General features: G+C 42.8%; 1 protein-coding gene across 2 annotated transcripts in view; it reads right to left on the bottom strand.

Annotated features, from left to right (window-relative positions):
- The window catches only part of LOC117763607 (PDZ domain-containing RING finger protein 4-like), a 134,258-nt gene that overhangs the window by 11,655 nt on the left and 102,707 nt on the right, over positions 1-19,896 (bottom strand). For both annotated transcript variants that reach the window (XM_034588870.1, XM_034588871.1), the window contains 2 exons: positions 8,745-8,998; positions 6,435-6,537 (listed from right to left, as the gene is read on the bottom strand). In XM_034588870.1, coding sequence (XP_034444761.1) covers positions 6,435-6,537; positions 8,745-8,998 — 357 coding nt within the window. The remainder of the gene's footprint in view (positions 1-6,434; positions 6,538-8,744; positions 8,999-19,896) is intronic.

Below are 19,896 nucleotides of genomic sequence, written 5' to 3'. Positions count from 1 at the left end.
AAGGATCTGCTTCACTGAAGATCAAATAACAAAGTTTTTCTCACAAAAACTCAACTTGTTTTTTGAAAATTGCCAACTCTCGTCTGAGGTTTTTGAGTCTCAGAGTGTTTGATCATGAAAGACGTTCTCAGTTCGCACAGTTTGGCTTTGATGAATGTCAGAGGACCTCAAGTGTTTTCAAGTGTTTTTCAAGCTGTTGCCAAGTTATAGACTGTTAGACTATAAATAAACTATAATTATGCTAATGCTACCAGATATTCATATTTGCTGCGGTGCTAACGTATTCCTCATCTTCCCGTAGGGGAAAGCTCAACAAACTGTTGACTTACAAATCCATGGTTGTCAAATTTCCCATGAGCATCTTGGAACATAGCTTAGTACCCTGGTGTCTGAATTTTCACACTTACAAATGCACAAGAAGTGAGATTGGATTAACCCCACCCAGAACTTTTGTTGAGTGCCACATTCCCCCTTTAAATTACATAAAAATCAACCAAACCCAACTTCTCATTTCCACATTTTCACATAAACAACTTCACGCTCTCAGTTTCCCCACAACACAGGCGCAGCCAAACACCAAACTGCAAAGGCCTGTGCTCCATCTCCAAATGCTGAAACATATCAAGGGTGTTGGAGGGAATCAAGTGTGAAATGGCCTCTCCTCCCAAGGTCTTCATTAGAGCAGAAACGCAGCAACTCTCAGCAGCAGGAGTGACTTGGTAGAGGGATGGGAGGTGGGGGGGGGGGGGGGGGGGGGGGGGGGGGGGGGGGGCAGAGAGAAATGAGGCGGTAGCAAGGGCTCTGGTGGGGCTCAGAGGGGTCTCACGCAGAAACAGAGAGATTCATTTCCTCTGTGACAAGTGTGGGTTGGCTGGTTACACGTGTCAGATGTGGCAGGGCTTGGGAAGCGGACAAAAAGGGGGGATGATGTCCATGGTGGGATGAGATGAGGGGAAGAAGGGAAAAGGGCCAATACGCCTGCCACCTGGTGCCCCTGGCTACCCCTTTCATCCCATTTATGACCCACTCCACTTCCCCACGTACACATATAAACACACCTTATGGCTCAATTCTCATTTCCCCCTTCTCCCCTGTCAGTCATTTCCTCTACCTCTGCCTTTCTCACATATTGACAGATTGACGTGTGTTTGGACCATGCAGTCGCACGCTGCTGCCAGGTTACACACCTCCCCCCCCCCCATACACAGTCATACTCAAAAGAACAATTCCCAGAGTCCCTGCAAAAACCCTCTGCTTACACAAACAAGTATACTCAGCAGGGCATACACATTAGCACCGACAAAAAAAGAGAGCCGAGGAAAAACGACATCATCTCAGCTTTGTCGTTTTATCTTTCTCAACCGCTTCCACCTGACAAGGAGCTCAGATCTTTAATTGACTGCCTTAGAAGCGATGACAGCTTCAAATCCCCGGCTGATATGAAAAGATACAACGTGAAAGACGGAAGAGGCTCTGGTGCCGACTACCTGAACAAAGTAAGCTGCACAAAATCAGTCATTAGCTATATTAAAAATGTTACTAATGAGCTTCTCCATTATTGTTGGTAGCAATATTATTAGTGGCACATCTCCTGATGCAACGGAGCAGTCATGGAGGTAATGGGAGCTACAGAGACAGGGCACATCTTGCATGCTAATATGATGTGAGGGATATCTGTGGGAAATACTGAAATCTCCAGCAATGTCTTGGAAACGTGAGTCTAAAAATAAACCACACAAATTAATTGCAAAGACTGAGGCAAAACAGAGGTGTGAGTCGAGACTACATCATCCTTATCCATCTCTGTGAATCAAGTTAATTATGACTAATAAATGTGAGGTAGACTTATGATCAGAGAAAATAGTTATCTACAATTACGGCATGTGGGATGAAACATCAAACCTGCGTGTGTATGTGTGTGCAGCACAAACATGTAACCCTTTTCCATTACTAGATTTTTTCCCTTCTTCTTGTTTTACGACAATACTGTGTAGAAAGAACACCCACTCATGCTCGGAAGCCTCCGCGAAAGAAGGGTATCTCCTTATCTATCGAACACATTCACCACTCTCCGTCTCCCCTCTTTCCTTTTGATTTTCCCTCCATCTTCCTGGCGAGCTCTCTGCCTCTCAGGCAGGAGATTGCAGCGTGGCACAGGGACGAGAGCTGACAGTAAATTAATGACTGCGATGGCGTGATTAGGAAGAAGATTGGCGCCTACCATCAAAGCACACTGGGTGCTGTCGCAATAATGGCGCCTTTGATTACCAGTAATAGAAAAAGCAGTCACAAATGCTCGGATGGAAGAGTTGGACGACTCTCTGAGCTTGGAGTACTTTTTTCTTTGTGTCGTCAGAACTCAATGAAACTAATCAAAGGAATGATTAGGAACATGCTGCAGCTCCATGTACACATCAAGGAATCCAAGGAACTGTATTGTTTTCTTGTGTGTGAAATTCTACCTATGAGGGATGAGCTGTTTGTTCCATTATACCAAATAATTCAAACATCAAAAATGACAGAAACATTGTAATCTCCTGTACAGCATTTAGGGTTTGTTTAGTTAGTTAATGTAAAGCTGTAATAAATAGGTGTTTTATATTAGTTTTTGATCACCCAGCCAAATTTTAAAGATGATTGATGATTGTGTGGATTTAAACAAATCATCAAATATATAAAATTAGGTTTCAAAATCATGCAATAACTAAACAGTATTCTCTGCTATGAAATGCTCGGGGTCTGCACCCTGGCTTGATTGATAGATTTCATACTGAACTATTTTAACTGAACTAAACAGATTGGGTGTGAAAACACAATGCTCAATGCCAGTGAGTGGCGGTTGTCAATATCCATTTGACTTTAACTTGCAAAATTTAAATATGTAGAACTGCAAATATTGGCATTAAAGTGAAGATAGCTGTCATAGGTGTAGAAACTTGCAACAGATCCACTGATGCTACTGTACTTTAGTTTTTATAATGTTGATTTTGGCTCCAGTGTGTGATCAAGCCATGATTTCTGGCTCCAAAACCCTGCCAGTACATATTGAGTACATGCGCAGTGCAGAATGAAAGGTTACTATAGGAAGAATCACACTGTAGTCACATTTCTCAAACCTAAACCTTGAACACAGTGTCAGTCATGGCTGGTTAAATGTGTAAGACTGTGTCTTGTGTGGTGAGAGCTTTAAATTGAGAATGTGACTGACTTTCACAGGCAGTCTACTGGAGTCTAGCTGGGAAACAGAGTTAATAACAGGGGTGAAACAGAAACAAAACTGCATTCAGTTCAGCAAAGAATAAATAAAAAGACCTGGCTCAACTTTTTCCACAATGCAATACAAACATCATTTTGACAATTAAGCTGCTTTCAGACATGCACTGAACTCTTGCTCCCGAGGAGGCGCATGTGTGAACGCAAATGTCAGAGTGAGAGCCTCCAGATTATCTGCCTAGTATAAAGAGTAATGTCTGCAGAAGACACAGACGAAGATGTCAAGAGAGTTTGTGGCAATAAAAGCGAACACTGGTGTCTGTGTGTTGTCAAGAAAATCTTTTTTTTTACACACTCATAAACACATAGGATCTCTAACTATGTGTTATGCTCTGTCGCCCTCTCGCTATCTCCCTCCTTGTCTCTCTTGTCGGCAGCACCAAGAGAAATCTGTCAAAACATCCACAAAGTTTTTACCATCTTCACAGGCAGCCCTCATCGTAGCTCCGGCTAGAGGTTTGCATGTTCCTGCAAGGTTCATGGAGTTCTCAGCAGCCAGGGAGGACTGCACTCTGAGCTGCCATTTGGTCTCCGTTGCACATGAGAACGAACTCTCATGCTCCCTCCCATGCAAGCAGATACTGCCACAGATTGAGCTAATTCTGTGGGAGACACCGAGCATCATCCAGAAAGAGCAATAACTATGTGCAAGCCCACACAGTCCATTACTAAAACTACTGCACCATAATGCATACGTCACATTTGTACGTTTTACCTTGCAATTGCTGAAATGAAATTTTTTGTAATTATAGTAAAACAATCTTGCATGACCTCCTACTCAGCCAGCCTTCTTCAGTTCTATCTCATGTCTCCTCTGTACGTGAAGTAACACAACCGCACCAGTGCAGCCTCTTTTTGCATCGACACTGGGCTGCTTCTGGTCTCAAAGCCCACACCTACCAAAACAATTGGCAAAAATATGCTAAATTGGGTGATAATTCTCTGAGGGTTTATCGCTATGAGTGACACATTTACATTAGACAAACATCAGTGGTATGTGGTGATCCCTGTGGCTACTTTGTGTAAGTACAACGTCCAGCAATGTGAAAATCAAACTATCACACTTCTTTTATTAATCCACACAGCCTACAAGTATAAAAAATACTATGGATGTGTATTTCAGTGGCACTTGGCATCCCCCACCTCATCAGCCACTGTGCTCCAGGGCTGTTGATTACTCTAACAGAAACATCAATACCCCGGGGGTATTAGAAATTAGATTTAGATGGTTTCTCTGTGATGTTAAAGCAAACTGCTCACTCCCACTGTGCATTTTCATCAAACAAAGGTAATTTTAAGAAATGTCTTTCCTTCACTCTAGCTTCGTCTCTGTCAGCGGGGGGTTAGGGATTGGGTCGACCCTGAAAGCTTTTCAGTTTTTGCCTACACCCCCCCTTGTGGCATTTTTCAGCTGACATACAGTAAGTAGGGCTGCATTAGTGGGTATCTAACCCCCAGAGCATGAAATAGAAAAAATGGAGCGAGCTACAAAGCATACACAGTATAATAGGATTTGTTAATAGCAATGAGGCATAAACAGAGGATTTCATACATTATATTTATTACAATTTGACACCAGGGCCTCTGCGATCCAAGTGGGTGCACAAATCTCTTCAGATGTGGAAAGACAGCTCGAGCTCAGTGGGTGGAAGCATTCAGAACAAATTCAAATGAAACAAATAGGGGGAGGGAGGGGGGGGAGCAATCATCATACATCAGACCACTCTGAGGGCCCGTGCTGCCACCTCAGTGACTCCGAAATAAAGAATATTGGACCAATGCAGGGAGGGGCGACAGAGTCTTGTTTACCTCCTCCCATCACCGTGGAGGAACCCGTGCGTCTGCATAGAAATCTGCATCGGATCACCTGCAGCTGCTTGTTACTTACAGCCGAGTAAAAGATGCAGAAGCAAAGAAATGTGTTTCCAGATTTTTTTTCTCTACCAGCCCTGCCACACAAACACACCTCACTTAATTGGCTTCGATTGGGCTCGGAGTCGACCTGCTCGCTAGCGCTTTTCTTCTGGAGTTGCGGAAACAATTAACAAGTTTCAGGTAACACTGTCGCTGTCTGCAGCTTTTCTGCTTTCTCTTTTTTTACTTTGTCGGGAAATAAAAGCGAAAACACATGGAGGTGTGTCATCATTACCAGGGGAAGCGAGGGATTTTTCAAGCTGTCTGCAATGTGGCTGATCATCTGTTACTACTGTGCCCCTGGGATCTGTCTGTCGAGTCAATTAGTGTTTGCACCCTTCCACCAATTGATAAGCGTCACTAAATATCGAGTGTTGACAGAATGTGTGTCTGTTTGTTGCAGGGGTTAGGAAGGTGTGTCGTGTTTGTACATGTGTGTAACTTTGTATGAAAGCTTTTGCTGTGTGTTTGCCGTGATTGCACCGATTCAGCCAGTTCACGGTCAACGCTGAAACAAATATTTGAAGGTTTTCTACTTTCAACAATTTCACAGTGACATCAAGACAACCCAGAAGACACTGTGCTTGGCCAAAAGCACACAACTCATGATGAAACCAACAGGGTTATGTTTTCATATTTGGTTTGTTTGTTTGGCAGAAGGTCTTCGATAAAACGCATTCCATGAAACTTAGTTGGAGGATGGTCAAGGCCTAAGACAGAGCCCATTGAACTTTGGCACTGATCCAGGAATTTTACGTTTCTTTCGCATTTTCACTGATTTCCGAGGTGAAAATGTGGATCTCTGTAAATAGGACAATACCAGGCATATTTAGGGCACTGAGATTTATGAGTGTGCGCGATTTGGTGCAGTTCAAATAAAAATCTAGCTAATATATATATATGGTTAAAACTTGTTGGTCCTTGGGGGTTTGAACTCTTCTGAGTGCCATTCCAGTGTTTATATGTTTCTATTTGTGTGTAGATGACAGAATGAGACTAAGCTAAGCTAACTGGCTCGCCCCATGTTTCATGAACAAATATTAAGGGGATATTAATTTCCCTCCCAGAATGAAAGCGGATTCAACCCAATTGCTCCGTCTATCTTTGGCACTTCTGACCCACATTTACGTATCTATCATCATGTGTATTAATATTTATCTGCAAGGAGCTACAACTACCAATAATATCAGCCATGCCTATAAATCTAACAGGCTGAAGTCAGCAGTGACGTCATGTGCGATTCTTACCTCGTATTCAAACTCCTCTGTCCTCTCTCCATCAGCAGGAATAGGGGAGAGGTAGTCTGTCCCTTCATAGAATTCCTGATCCATTGTATGGAGAGAGTGACAGCTGTCGGTGGAGACAGAAAGAGAGGGAGAGACAGACAGGGTGGGAGGAAGAGAAAGAGAAAGAGGTGGAGAGGTGGGCGTTAGCAAGATCCTTCCCCTCGTTTCCCTTTAAACATGTCAATACTTGGAAGTGACAGGATTCCCTCGCCTTTGTCTTCGCTGGAATCTGAAGAATAAACGATTTGTCGAGAGCTTTCACTGCCACAGACGTGCGTGTGATAAAAGTACAGCCCTGGGTTAATAACAGCATATCCACATCATTTGCTTCCTGCTCTTGACAGACAAAACCCCCCACATTGTACAGTGTCATTCTATTATGCTTCCCTCACTCACTGAACAAAGCCGCATTGTGGGGTTCTAACAAGACGAGCACCCTCAGTGCCACACATGATAATCGTCGTGGAGAAAAACTTCTAAAAAGACGCCGTGTTTAACATGTTGAGTGATGCGTTCAAATGCCGTCTGACTCTCTGCCCAGCACTGTAAAACTGTCTCGCCTCAACCGTCCAGTCACACAACCCGGCTGGGAAACGTCTGAATGATTTATACTCGGATCCCTCAATATTACACATATAACAACATTTGGCTCTGAGTGCAAAGAACACAATTACAGTTTTTACCGTCGAGCCTCAGACGTCAGAGTGACAAACATTTGCTGTATCTATAAAATCTGCTGTGTATTGAACTGTGCACCTGATCTCAGATGAAGAGAAGAAATTGTGAGTTTTATGGGACACATTGATTACACTTGGGTTCGGCCTCAGGCTGTAAGTATCCCACAAGCACACGTTGCACAGTGTTGCCTGGTTTTTTATTAGCCCATTTGCTTTAATCACCTTCCATGAGCCAAAATGGATACGCCAAGTAGCTCCAATTATGGCGAGAAGGCCCTGTGGGGAATAGTATGGTGATACTGTGAGATATATACACATGGCAATGATTTTGATGAAGTCATGTTACAGTGTTTCATACCTTGCATGTAACCTCGACAATAACACACAGGTTTGATGATGTTTGTAATAATGAGCGACGCAGATGGAAGAGCCGACTGAAACGACTGAAACGTCTGAGCAAGTCTCCAGTGACAGATGACGACGGAAACTCAGGATGTTTACCACTGTTGGAATTAATTAACTACTGTACTGAACACGCTAGTTGTTCACAGAGATAGTCCTGACACCCCGGCTCTGTGCTATAACGCTATTATTTCATTGTTTCAGTCCCAAGAGCTGAAACCCAGATCTTGCTTTGTGCTAAACTATTTTTGTTCTCAGTGTAATTCTCCTTTGAGATGAAAAGAATATTAATGAAAATGAAAGAAGAGGAGATAATGAACCTCTTTTTCTTTTGTTATTTCTCAGGAAAACCTCCAGTTGATTCTCAAAATACTTTTAGACATTCTGCATTTTTCACAGTCACTTGAGGCTGTGATGGTTTTGGGTGAACATGAATCATGTAAAAATACTATCAGCTTCTTACTTTCCATTCATCTACTTCTGGATACATTTAAAATTAATACTTTATGCCAAACATTGAAATACTGACCACAGTTTACACATGCATTCTGTATTGATACTCTATCACTATAATCTTTCATTAGTCCCACGATGGGGATATTTGCTGTGTTGCAGCAGCAAAGAGTATTGTCAAAAAACAGACATCTCTAAAAGTAACAAATAAGAGAGATGCAACATAAACACAAGGAAATACAAAAATATAAATAGAACATAAATAATATACACAGTGTAAACAGAATATGTAATTTGTTCTTTATATAAAGTTGTGAAGGTCACTGAGAACCAACTAATCTACATTTGTGAGAATCAACTATGCAACGGATTAGAAACTTCATTTATATTTTACAGGCGTTCTACATAATGCTAATTCTGTAAACACTGATATTTCTGCTTCATAGCTCAATGCCACCTCTCACTTATTTTTCTTCCTTCTAATTACCATCAGTCAAAGTCAAAACAAGGTCACAACTAAAAACTCTTTGTGGCACTGAACAAAAAATATTTGTAGTAATTTCATATTTAAGTAAAAATGACTTTTTTTGAAAATGACTTTTCTGTATCATATTTTTGACCCAAGAAAGTAGAAGTCACAATCGTATTGAGAAGTGCTGATTTACAGAGATGTAAAATACACATGTAATCTGTATCGATATTCAGTTTAGTCAAATATCACATTTCCTCCTGTACTCACCTGTCAGAGAGCAGGAAGGGACAGACGTCAGGCACAGGAGGGGTCGAAGGCCGCAGCTTTGCCAGCGCCATGATGTGTTCAAAGGTGATGTCGGTCTGAGTGCACACGTCCACCACATGGATTTCCTGAAGGGGGCCGTGGGGTCGGCCGCTGGGGGTCCGCCTGATGACCTGCACCACGACGGGCTCCTTGGCACCACAGAAGGCCTCCAAGGTCTCCTCATGATTGGACTTGGACAGCTCCTTTCCATTCACCTGAGGAAGACAAGGAAACATATTTTGTGTGAGCATTTTTATTAAAAACTATATATGAGTTGCTATGGGGACAGACAATCTTACTGGTTTAAATAAACTAGAATGGGCAGAACCAAAGAACCACAGTTTTCTGGGTAACCGACATAACAGGACATTAGTTATCTATATGTTATACGTATATACATAAAATATCTAATATAACTGATTGAGTCTCCCTACATATACTGTGAGTTAAACTTGTTTAAATTTTTCACTGCATGTCCTGCATCAGCCCTCAGAAAAACCTCTCATAACATATGAAGACATCATTGCGCCCTCAGGGCCATTTTCCCCACACTGCTCCACACAGCTCTGCAATGTCTTCTGGACAGATGATCAAAAAGAAATCTTTACGGATACAATATTAGAAGCCATACGCACAAAATTGCAGTCTGATGCAACATTATCAGTATGTTAGTTCAAAGCCCAGATGACCTCTGTTCTCTCACTCTATCTTTAACCTCATCTTCACAGAATGAACTGGGGTTTTCAGGCAGATTGAAAACAATTTGCACAGCTGGCTTATAAAGGAAATAATTGCTTCATTAAGCAGCATTAATTTCTCTAAAGGACACCCCACGGAGGTGGAATACCTCCGAATGGGCCGTGGTACAAACGCTGAAAGCACAGATTATAATTTAGATAACCGCAAAAAAAAAAAAAAAAAAGGTTCGACACAGAATAATCACACTTGTAATTGCATTTAAATGTGGTTTTGGAGTGCAGCATTTTGCTCGCACGGCAAAATGAAATGAGTTTCAATGATAACTAGACGAGTAAAAGAGAGCCATTCATATTCACAAGTGTCAGCTGTGGAGAAATAGGAGCAGGGCGGGCACAGTGAATCACAGCCTCTCTCTTTAGAAAGCAACATACAAACCAAACGCATCGCCTATAGTACTGTATATAACCTAAATTCTTCAGCAGTCGACACTTTCAAGTAACGCTGGCTGTGTATGTGCGCTGCCTCTAAATGAACATTAAAAGGCACAGAGGCCAGCGGGGAATCCCTCCAGAGAAAGATTATATTTGTAACCCCAGATATTCCTCCACTCATTTTTCATCTTTGCGTAAGGCAAATCTGATATCGATTCAAAGAAAATCCCTTGATTGATCTTTTAATGTATGCTTTTTACAGTCTATGGGCTTTCCCTATAGACGAGTTAAGCTTTGATGCCATTGCTGTTGCGTGGTGGGGGCGGCGCTAATAAAGACACCGCCAAGACTAAAGGGAGATGTCAGGTTGCATTTTGGGTTTAAAAACTATGACGACAGCAAAAAAGCAAAGCCACAAGCGGAGAGCAGACTCCAAACTGAATCCTATACACTTCTTATAATCACCTCTTATACATCTGGAAGCTCTGAACATTTCTCTAACTTTACACTCACTGGAGTTTCTTGAATTTATTCTTCCAATTTAAGGCTCCCCACACAGCTAACATCATTACCTGCTACCAGAACACATATAAAAGATATTTATAATGTTATAATGGCTATATAACCCAATAATAGTGTTGTGGGTTTTTCCTCATTCCTGGTTCCTTCCTGTGCGTGCGTGCGTTTTCCTGCACATGCCTCTGGAGACTGAGTGATGCCCTACAAAACTACAAACAACTTATTTTCTCAGCCATAACAGTAGCAATATCAAACTCCCTTAGCTCTTGTTGTGCTCCGACCTGCTCCCCTGCCTCCTGACGTGACCTTTGTTTGCAGCGATGTTGCATTAATCACCTGAGCGGGAGATAAACTGGGTCAACACAGCTCCTGAGGAACCGCAGGGCAATTTGGAGGGGAGAATAAAAACCCACCATGCAGCTCCCCTCATCCCTCCGTCCCTCACAACCGCTTTATTTGGCCACTCAGCACATTTAATACTCCAGCATGTACATTAGACTTTAAGTAGTGTATTAAAGAAACATGGAGCACTTTAATAATTAGCTTCTATAGCTCTTTTTGCCGTCTCTGTCTCTCTCTGGTCTTATTTTGCTGCTTGTCTCCCGCTCCGCAGCCTAATCCTGGAACAGGCAGCCGAGTGGAAACAAAGGAGTTGGACCAGACAAATGAGGCTGCCTATGGCGTATGACAGTCCCAGAGAAAAATGATCAAATTTCCCAGCTCTCCCTATGGTACAGCCTGTCCAGCCCAGGCTCCCCCCTCCTCTTTCTCTTCCTAGCCTCGCTGTTTGCTATAGTCATACTCCATGACCACAGTGAAACAATGAAATGAGTCATAAGGAGATGAAATACCCCCCTGGTGAACCCAAAATATCAAAGGGGTTACGACTTCACTACCTGATTAACACAACTGTGAAGTTTCATGAAACATAATTATTGCAGACCGGTGGATGCAGGCATGGACCCGCAGATAACTATACCCCCTCGCAGTATATACCAGGGGACAATAAAAAAAGAGGAGCCGTGTCAGGAAGAGAGAAAGGAGTGTTGTTCTTCTATTCTCATCACTGGTTTTCATGAGAGCCAGATGGAACAATTAATTCCCAATCAACAGGGGAATATTAAGTAGCCTTAACTCGTGCATGAGGGATTTTTCCATCCTCTGTGTGTCCTCTTTGGCTGATGTCTCCCCGGCTTAACAAACGTATTCAGTCGGTCGTGTGGATCCCCAGTCACATCCGACAGATGGGACAGGCTTCTATGAGGCTGGCTGCAGCTTCCTAGATAATCTCAGATATTTTCACTGAAGATCTTCCCTCAGCACAGTGCTCGCGATGTCTTGTGACAGCTTAAGTCTCTGCAAAGTGAGCTAGGATAACGAGGCTAAAAGTGACGTTAAAGAGTAAAACTTAAATTTTTAGTTACTGCAAAAATAACTATTTCTGACTAAATTAAACATTATTTCTGGTCGTATTGACTTCCTCCGCTCCCTACAAGCTGTAGCCTCTTAAAGTTTCTTCACACATATTTAAATGTAATTATACACGCAATAAACTATTCTCTTCAATCGCACAAATACATATTCATTCACGAGCACCTGCCGGCGAACAATATCTGCAACAAATTATTTAGCAGCTGTAGAGTTTGTTGAATCCAACATATGCAGCTCCGCAGACGCTTCATGGCCACAACTGTTCCATATGCACTGAGTCAACAGGAATTCTCTCATTGGTCTGAAGCAAATCGATGGGGATTATTCACGAGAGATCATTTGTCGGACAATTGTGCATGAAGATGATCAGGAAGAGTTGGGAGAAATCGGGCGCAGGGATGGAGGAGCTGGACCAGGACACATCTGCTGGCTGTTTGCTCATGGATATGCCGCAGCTGTAGCCCAGAAGAGAAATTTGTTTTCATTCAAAGCCCCCCGAGACGACCACAAGCTTTCTCTCAACAAATGCAGCAAACCAGCTTAGTCGAGTGTAACTAAAGGATGAAAAGTCTCTCTCTTTTCCCCTCACATTCTCCGTGGCACGGTCCCATATTGACAAAGACATTGGGAAATTGTGTACTTGTGACGCAGCCGAGTGCTTAAAGTCTCCACTTTGGTAAATATCTCACGTCACTTTAAGCTGTTCAGAGCCGCTGTCAGGAAAACAAACTTCACCAAAAAGGGGCTGTTTTTTAAAAAATACGAGCCTGCAGCAAAGCTCAGTCGTGAACATTCTCTCGTCCGTGTCCCATCTTATCATTGTTCCTGCAGGTATATGAGGAAGAGGAGGAGAGAACAAACATGCGGCAGCTTAGCCGGACTCCTCAGGCGTCTCCTCTGTCACTGCTTTTTTTTCTCATTGACTGCTGCCTCCCATCAATATCTCAGAAGACCGAGGGCAGGATATAGTGACAGTGGTAGTAAAGCGGGGCCAGTTTATCTGTTAAGACGTCAACTTCAGCCACATGCGATGCCGCTTCTGCTGTGGGACCGCGTCTGTGGCAGGAGACAAAGACACCGCCGGCAGCTTGCAGGGGATTACTGATATAAGTGATTGATGTACCTCCTCTGTAAGGAGAAAAGGCAGCCTCGGGCAGTACACTCTAATAGTCCATTAGCTTTTTTATGCTTTCGAATTAACCGCACACATTGCTTTATGACTTGCATGTAGCCCTTTGAATCTTAATGAAATGTTTTTGCATTCAATTTTATGGAGTTTACGCGGCACACTAGGAGAAAATGTTTGTCTTCCCTCGCATCGCGGTTTAACTGGAAATGTGGCAAGATGAATGAAGCAAGGTCGTTCTTTCTACTTCAGCTGCACTGACAAGCAGATAAGGCTTTCAGGCAAAGGTAGAAAGAGCAATCACAAGCTCTTATTTAACAAGTGCGTCTAACCTTGGGTGTTGAGTGTAAAGGGATCTGTTATGCTCAGACTCCACTACAGCAGGTTTGCATGTATCACAGTTTAGAAGCGCCAGTATGTAGCTCAAACTGTCTGATAGCAGCCTCTCTGTTGAACCTCTGACTGAAACAGGAAATTGTATCTTCTTAAAATACTTATTGATTTGCTAAACACTTGGAAACCTCCCAAGGGGCAGCACACCCAGCACTTGTGAGCACTGCCTCTTAGCAGCGTGGAGGTTCTGAGAGCAAACTGTAGAACCTTTACAACAATGAACTCAAACTAACTAGGTAACAACCCAACTGATTGGAAATAGCAACTTCTCAAATCCATCTGAACATGTTGAAGTTTGATTCTGGTCCATGAGACATTTGTAGCAACAAAGATTACAGCAGGACGTCTCTGTTCAGTAAATATTACACCATTAACAGTCTAAATATATACATATAAAGTTCCACTTTCTAATCAGCGACTGGCTGGTGATTGAATTTAGCATTTCGTACATGAGAGCTGTGCACATATTCTCATGTAACTGAAAGCAAATAAGAATATTTCCCAGAATGTTGAACTGTTCTTCTTCCACAGGTTTTTCGATGAGGTAGCTGCAGAGCATGTTTCATATAAAAATGCTTCTCTGAAGTCGTAGGTTCATGGTGGCATTTTATGGTTTTATATGCCAGAGAGTAGTGTGATGACTTGAATTGGCCCCCTTTTATCATGGTCCATGCCCTGAACTGTTAGGTCACCAGAGCACCACTTGAAAGTTTGGCTGGTTTCTCTTTTGCACTTAAAATTTATGCCCATCAGAAATCAGAAATGCATGACCTACTACTCTCTTACCATCATCTATGCAGAGAATGAACGAGACTTCCAGGACCCTGAATGTCAAAAATAAATCTTTCTTCACTTACTCGACTCTTTATTGATTTTCCCAACTGTAACAAGCTGAGCTGAGGACAGCTGAGGACAGTGAGGCAGGTGCTGCTCACTGCTGACTGACTACATCAGCATGATGCAATTCTGTCTCTCGGCATGTGAACCTCGATATGAATTTTCATGAATAAAAAAAAAAAGAACTATATACACAAGTGGAAATGGCATTAAATACTTCCTGAGGTGATTCCCAAAGCAGGAAGGATGTGAGCGTGGCTGCTACCTCGTCGTCTCGGTGAGAAAAACGGCTTCAGTTCACTTTAACACCCAAATGTCTCATTTCAATAATAAGTGTCAGAATAAAATATGGGCCAAGGTCCGCTAAAGTACAGCCCTTATGACTGCATAAATCACTGGCAGACAGTCAGCGCTACTGTCTGAGCAACTCAGGCACCGCTCCGGTGGCAGGGAACTGGGAGGGAGCGAGAGAGAGAGAGAAGGAGAGAGAGAGAGAATGCCACTGGGGAAATCTGACAATGCCCTCAACATCTATACATGAACCAATGGAACGCCTCCTTTAACCCCTCCAACCACATAAAACACACCGCACAAGGCCCTGGGCTATTTTTCACATTTAAGGCCCCGCACTCTGCTGTGGAGTTTTTATGCCTGTAGAACATTTGATGAATTCTGCCAATTTTCTTCTCTGAGCACCAATCTTGTGTGGAGCACTCCCTTTATTGCGCAACTCGTTCAAAGTGTATCACCTCTTTTAATCCGCCCTGAAATTCATTGTCCGCCTAGTTACATACGTTTATTATCCAATTTCTTGCCGTAATCTCTCGGTGCAAGGGCACCTATTACAAAAAAGGACAAAAACAGAAAAGATCTTTAGCGAACATTCAATGTCAAATGTGTTGAGGAGCAGATGTGGTGATGCAGGTGAAGTTGATGCATGGAACTTGTGGTGTCACCATCTACTACCAGCACCATGTCTTCTTTACACTTGTGCTGGTTTGCTGTGCTGGGCAGTAAGTAAGGTAGTATTGTGAGATAATTGTCCTCTCCTAGTTGGGCTGGATTATGAAATTCTGCGGTGGATTCTGGGACTGGTGCTAAATTAATCAGCTTGTTCAAGGTTAATGGTACATGCCAAGTATATTTGTTAAGGAGATTTAGAAATGCACAGTTAATCTCTGTGCTTAACTTTAAGATCTTGCCATCTTGGAGTGAGTTTTAATGTAAAACGGAGAGAGAAATTGAATTAGAGTGAAAGCGGCTCTTGGGTGGATGAAGAACTAATGGATGAACAGCCTCCTCCTCTGTGATAACTAGTAATTGGTTTGGGGGACCAGAGGGAGGGGGAGGGGGAAGGGGGGGGAGCTGGATAATTCTTTGTGCTTTGCAGATCAGCAAAATGGCCTGACTGGTGTGAAAAGAGGTTGTAAGGAGTAATGGTGCCATCCATATGCTGACTGAATAAAATCCAGTGGGTACTGCCATGGAACACTCTTTATGCACTGAGGGAAGCAAAGACAGCAAAGAGTACAGTTTTTTTCCACATTAAAGGAGACATATTATCCTCATATTCAGGTTCATCATTTTAATTTGGGTTATTACTTGAACAAGTTTACAGTGTGTTCCTCAAACTGTCCATTGCTGCAACTCCTCCTTTCAGCTCCTGTCTCTTTAAGGCCCCCCTCCCGATAAAGCCCAGTCCCCTCTGATTGGCCAGCTGGCCCACTCTGTTGTGATTCGTCAATCGCTTCCAGCGCATGTAGAAAATGTCTGCCTTTGCTCTTGCTTTACGCAGCTCTGTTAGGTGACGAGCCAGACTAGCTGCTAGGCCCTGATCATGCAAATGTGGCGAATTGTGATGTCACATGACAGCACAATGATGCGAGTATCGGCTGGAGGACAGACAAGGTGTTTCACGAGCTTCAGAGTGTTTCCTATAACACGCTAGAGGAGAGAAAAACTGGAAAAGCATGAGGCGTTTCCTTTAAAAATGCACAAAATACAAACCAAAACATTCAAAAGCACAACAAACGTGCTTCGGTCCCTTTCTACCGTCGACAAGAAATGGAGCCAAAGAAATTGTCAAAGGATCAATCCAGTTTACTACGACTCAGGTCTGAGATTTGGTTATCATTTCTATCAGTAATGATAATTGCCCACACCAAAGCAATAGCGAACATCTGGTGATGCGGCAACATGAGTCCAACAAAGTGTGATGGAGCAAAAAATATAACCATGTGGATAATTAGACAGGTTGTAAACAAGCCGTTTTGGGAAATGGCGTACTTTGCTTTGAGAAAAATGAAACCACTCTAGTCTCTGCCATTTAAATATGAAGCTACAGCCATTCTCCTTCTGGCCCAGATTAGAAATAGCATCACAAAATCATTTTTACAAAATTTTTGTAAAGCTTAAACAAACACTAGTGTCATATTTAACATATATGACAGTGGTATTGATCGTCTGTTCTAACTCTCAGAAATGATATGTATATTTCCAAAAATGTACTCAAGGTGGTAGCACCCAACATATAAGTTATAATCCTTTATTACACACAGTGTACACAGTGCGTGCATACAGCTATGATAGGATGCGATGCAATGTAGGATGCAGGTGAGATGGCACAGTAGCAGATGCCACTAGTGACGCCATTGAAAACCAGGCCCAGTCTCATTCAGTGAGACTTTGAACTTGGTAAATTGTTTCCTTCACATTATAAACGCCATTTCTGGCAGCAGAGGCAATTAGCACTGGATAAGCACTATTTACATAATGCCAGACAGACTCGTGATCACAACAAAGGCGTCTCGTCCGACTTCCCCTTCCCTCCCCTCTCCAACTGGCTTTGTCTGCCAGGCTGTTGCACGGTCGCTGGGTGTGAGAGTGAGAGTGGAGGTCAGATGGTGGCATGTGGAGCTTTGACAGGGCAAATAATAAACTGGGAGGGTTTGAAAGGTCAGTCAGGAACCCCGCGGCTGGCCACTGATCTGCCTGTTAGCCATTAACTGGCTGCCAGTTCAGGTGGGGTCTCAGGGAAGGTAGAAAAGGAACAAAAAGGAAGACAGGGAAATTGGGAGAGAGGAGAAGGATACAACAAATAGCTAGAAGGCATTTCAAATTCTTCAACACGGTAGCTCCTGGAGGAACAATTGCACATTGTGTGTGTGTGTGTGGTTTCAGGTGTTTTGTGCATGAGGCTGATGGTTTTAACACTTTCCTCTGAGGCAAATAGAGTATTTGGTGTCCCATCACAAACCCCGACAAAGGACTTGACAAGAGAGCAGGCTAGTAAAATCAAGACTGCCTCAGCGAGCAGGGTCTGTCAATTCTGCGGATGTCAAAGTGAACAAAAGGACAGGATTACAGATGATAGCATGAGGCTGCAAGGGCTGAACTCTCATTAAAGCTTTCTTTGAACCAAACCTCTGCTCAAATCTTCCAACCTAATTCAAACACACACAAAAAGAGAGAGAAAGCAAAGCTGGGTGGATGTTGGGCAGGTAAATGGCTGGTGTTTTTAGATGAAATGTCAGGTCCATGGATTTACAGGATTATAAAGCCTCTCTGGTGAGCCCAATGAGTAAATGCAAGGTTATTGACTTCAGAGCACTCAGCAAAGCACAACACCACAGGGATCAAGCTAACATACTGCAAATACTGCCAAATCTTTGATTTTACAAAGAGTAATTTCAGAATTACCGTAATTATGTTCCCGTGGAAAACAACAATCCAAACTCCAACCTTAAAAATCTGTAATTGTGCCTCTTAGAAGGGAAGACCACAAATTAAACATTTCTGTGTGACAGAGAATACAGTGCATGGCACAGAAGACAGCAAACAGACAACTAGAATTACCACACTGCAGTTGTACGTCTTCGCTAACCAGTTCAGCTTCCACATGCAGTTTTCTTCTAGACTCATGAGCTCACCATGACCTTTGACCACTCAAATCTAACCAGTTAATCTTTGAGTCCAAATGACAACTGGTCAAAATTCAATTTGAAGAAAGTCCCTAAATATGTCCCTGAGATGTTGCGTTCAAAAGGCCTGAATGTGTTTTGTAAGGTCAGAGTTAACTTGATCTTTGACATTTGACCAATAAATCTATTCAGTTCATCCTTGAGTCCAACAGAACATTTGTACCAAATTTGAAGAAATTCCCTCAAGGCATTCTTGAGATAATGTGTTCAAAACAACAGAACGATGGATGAACAACCCCAAAACAAAATGCTTCTGCACTATGGCTGAGCACAAAGGCATAAAAAAACACCTTGGAAAAGTGTTCCAAGCTGAAGGACAAAGCAGTAAATAAGAGTCAAACTTCCAATGAAAGCAGAGCTGTCCAATTAGGATGGCATTTACAATGAGACAGTGATGAAGTTGCTGATGATAATCTTATCCTTGTAAAGAGCAGAGGCACAATGCATGATTAAAAGGAGGGACATTATCTCAGAGGAGTGATCGCAAGTGTAATCAATCTACTCCACGGCTCCCCGCTGCGTTGTTCATGGCACCGCGAAACAAGTGCCAGCAAGAGGTTGGAAAAGTCAATGTCTGTGGTTTTCTGTCAAGCCACTCGACTCTCACTCCTTGTCACATCAATAGACAAAGGGAATTCAAAGCGTCCCTCTGTGTCCTGGTTAAACAGCTGGAACAGGGGAAACAGAAAAGACAGGAGCTACTGTGTACGTCGACCAGAGATACAGGGAAAGATATGAAACTCTCATGACTCAAACTGACCCAGTTAATCCTTCACAGAAACAAGTGTTGCAGTAAGTTTATCGGTATTTTCCAATGTGGGCTTTAACACATATGCATTTGTGATGATATATTTCATCCATTTCTTAATTTGATTCTGATTTCATTTAAACTTGATCACACAGAGTAAAATAAAAGCTTTGAAAATACGAAGTTGTTCACTGCTGCCATTTCCCCATCACAAGATGGCGCTGTACAAGCCAATAAGAATTGCATCTGGTTTCTCCGTCAAAACTGGATAACCAATAGTTGGCCAGGAGCGGAGTTTTCTGTGGAAGGGTAAGAGTGTAAAATAACTTGTGTTGGTAACTGTCAGTTAAGGGCAAGTTTTGTTCATAGTTGTTTTGAAAAGCAGGGACTTCTCAAGGACCATGTGTGTGGGTTTGACAGTTTTAGGAGCCACCAGTGACAGTGAGGAAGCAGCAGTGTGGCTGCCAACACAGACAGATGTGTGCTGATCTGGAGTAAAAACTCTGCAGCTTTGGACTTGCACTCATGCAGCCATGTTTAGTGATCCCACACCGCCTTGTGGGCCAATCTGTGCTCACCCAAAGTGTCTGCAGATGAATTTTAGGCAGTTTTGTCCACCAAGCAGCAAAGTCTGACACAGAAGCTGACCGAAGGCTTAGTTTAAGCCTGACCTGGTAGCTGAATGATTAAAACGTGTACCATGTGGACATGCATCCCCTCAAACAGCAGGTCTGTGGTTGGACTCCTGGCTAGTGGACTATGTGCCGCACATTACTCCCCTTACTCTCTCCCTACGTTTCCTTTCTCGGGCTACTGTCACTTAAATTCCAAAAAGCCAAATGCTTCTTTGAGAGCTACATCCCCTTACTTCATCATGGTGCCAAGGTGGTCTATTCACAGATTTCAAGATGTGATGTTCTGGCTTTTGTGTCTTATTTTGGTCAAATTC

Source organism: Hippoglossus hippoglossus, chromosome 6 (genome assembly GCF_009819705.1).
Source record: "Hippoglossus hippoglossus isolate fHipHip1 chromosome 6, fHipHip1.pri, whole genome shotgun sequence".
NCBI classification, from domain to species: domain Eukaryota; kingdom Metazoa; phylum Chordata; class Actinopteri; order Pleuronectiformes; family Pleuronectidae; genus Hippoglossus; species Hippoglossus hippoglossus.
Note: the sequence above shows the minus strand (reverse complement) of the source record. Positions and strands in the feature narration are given on the sequence as shown.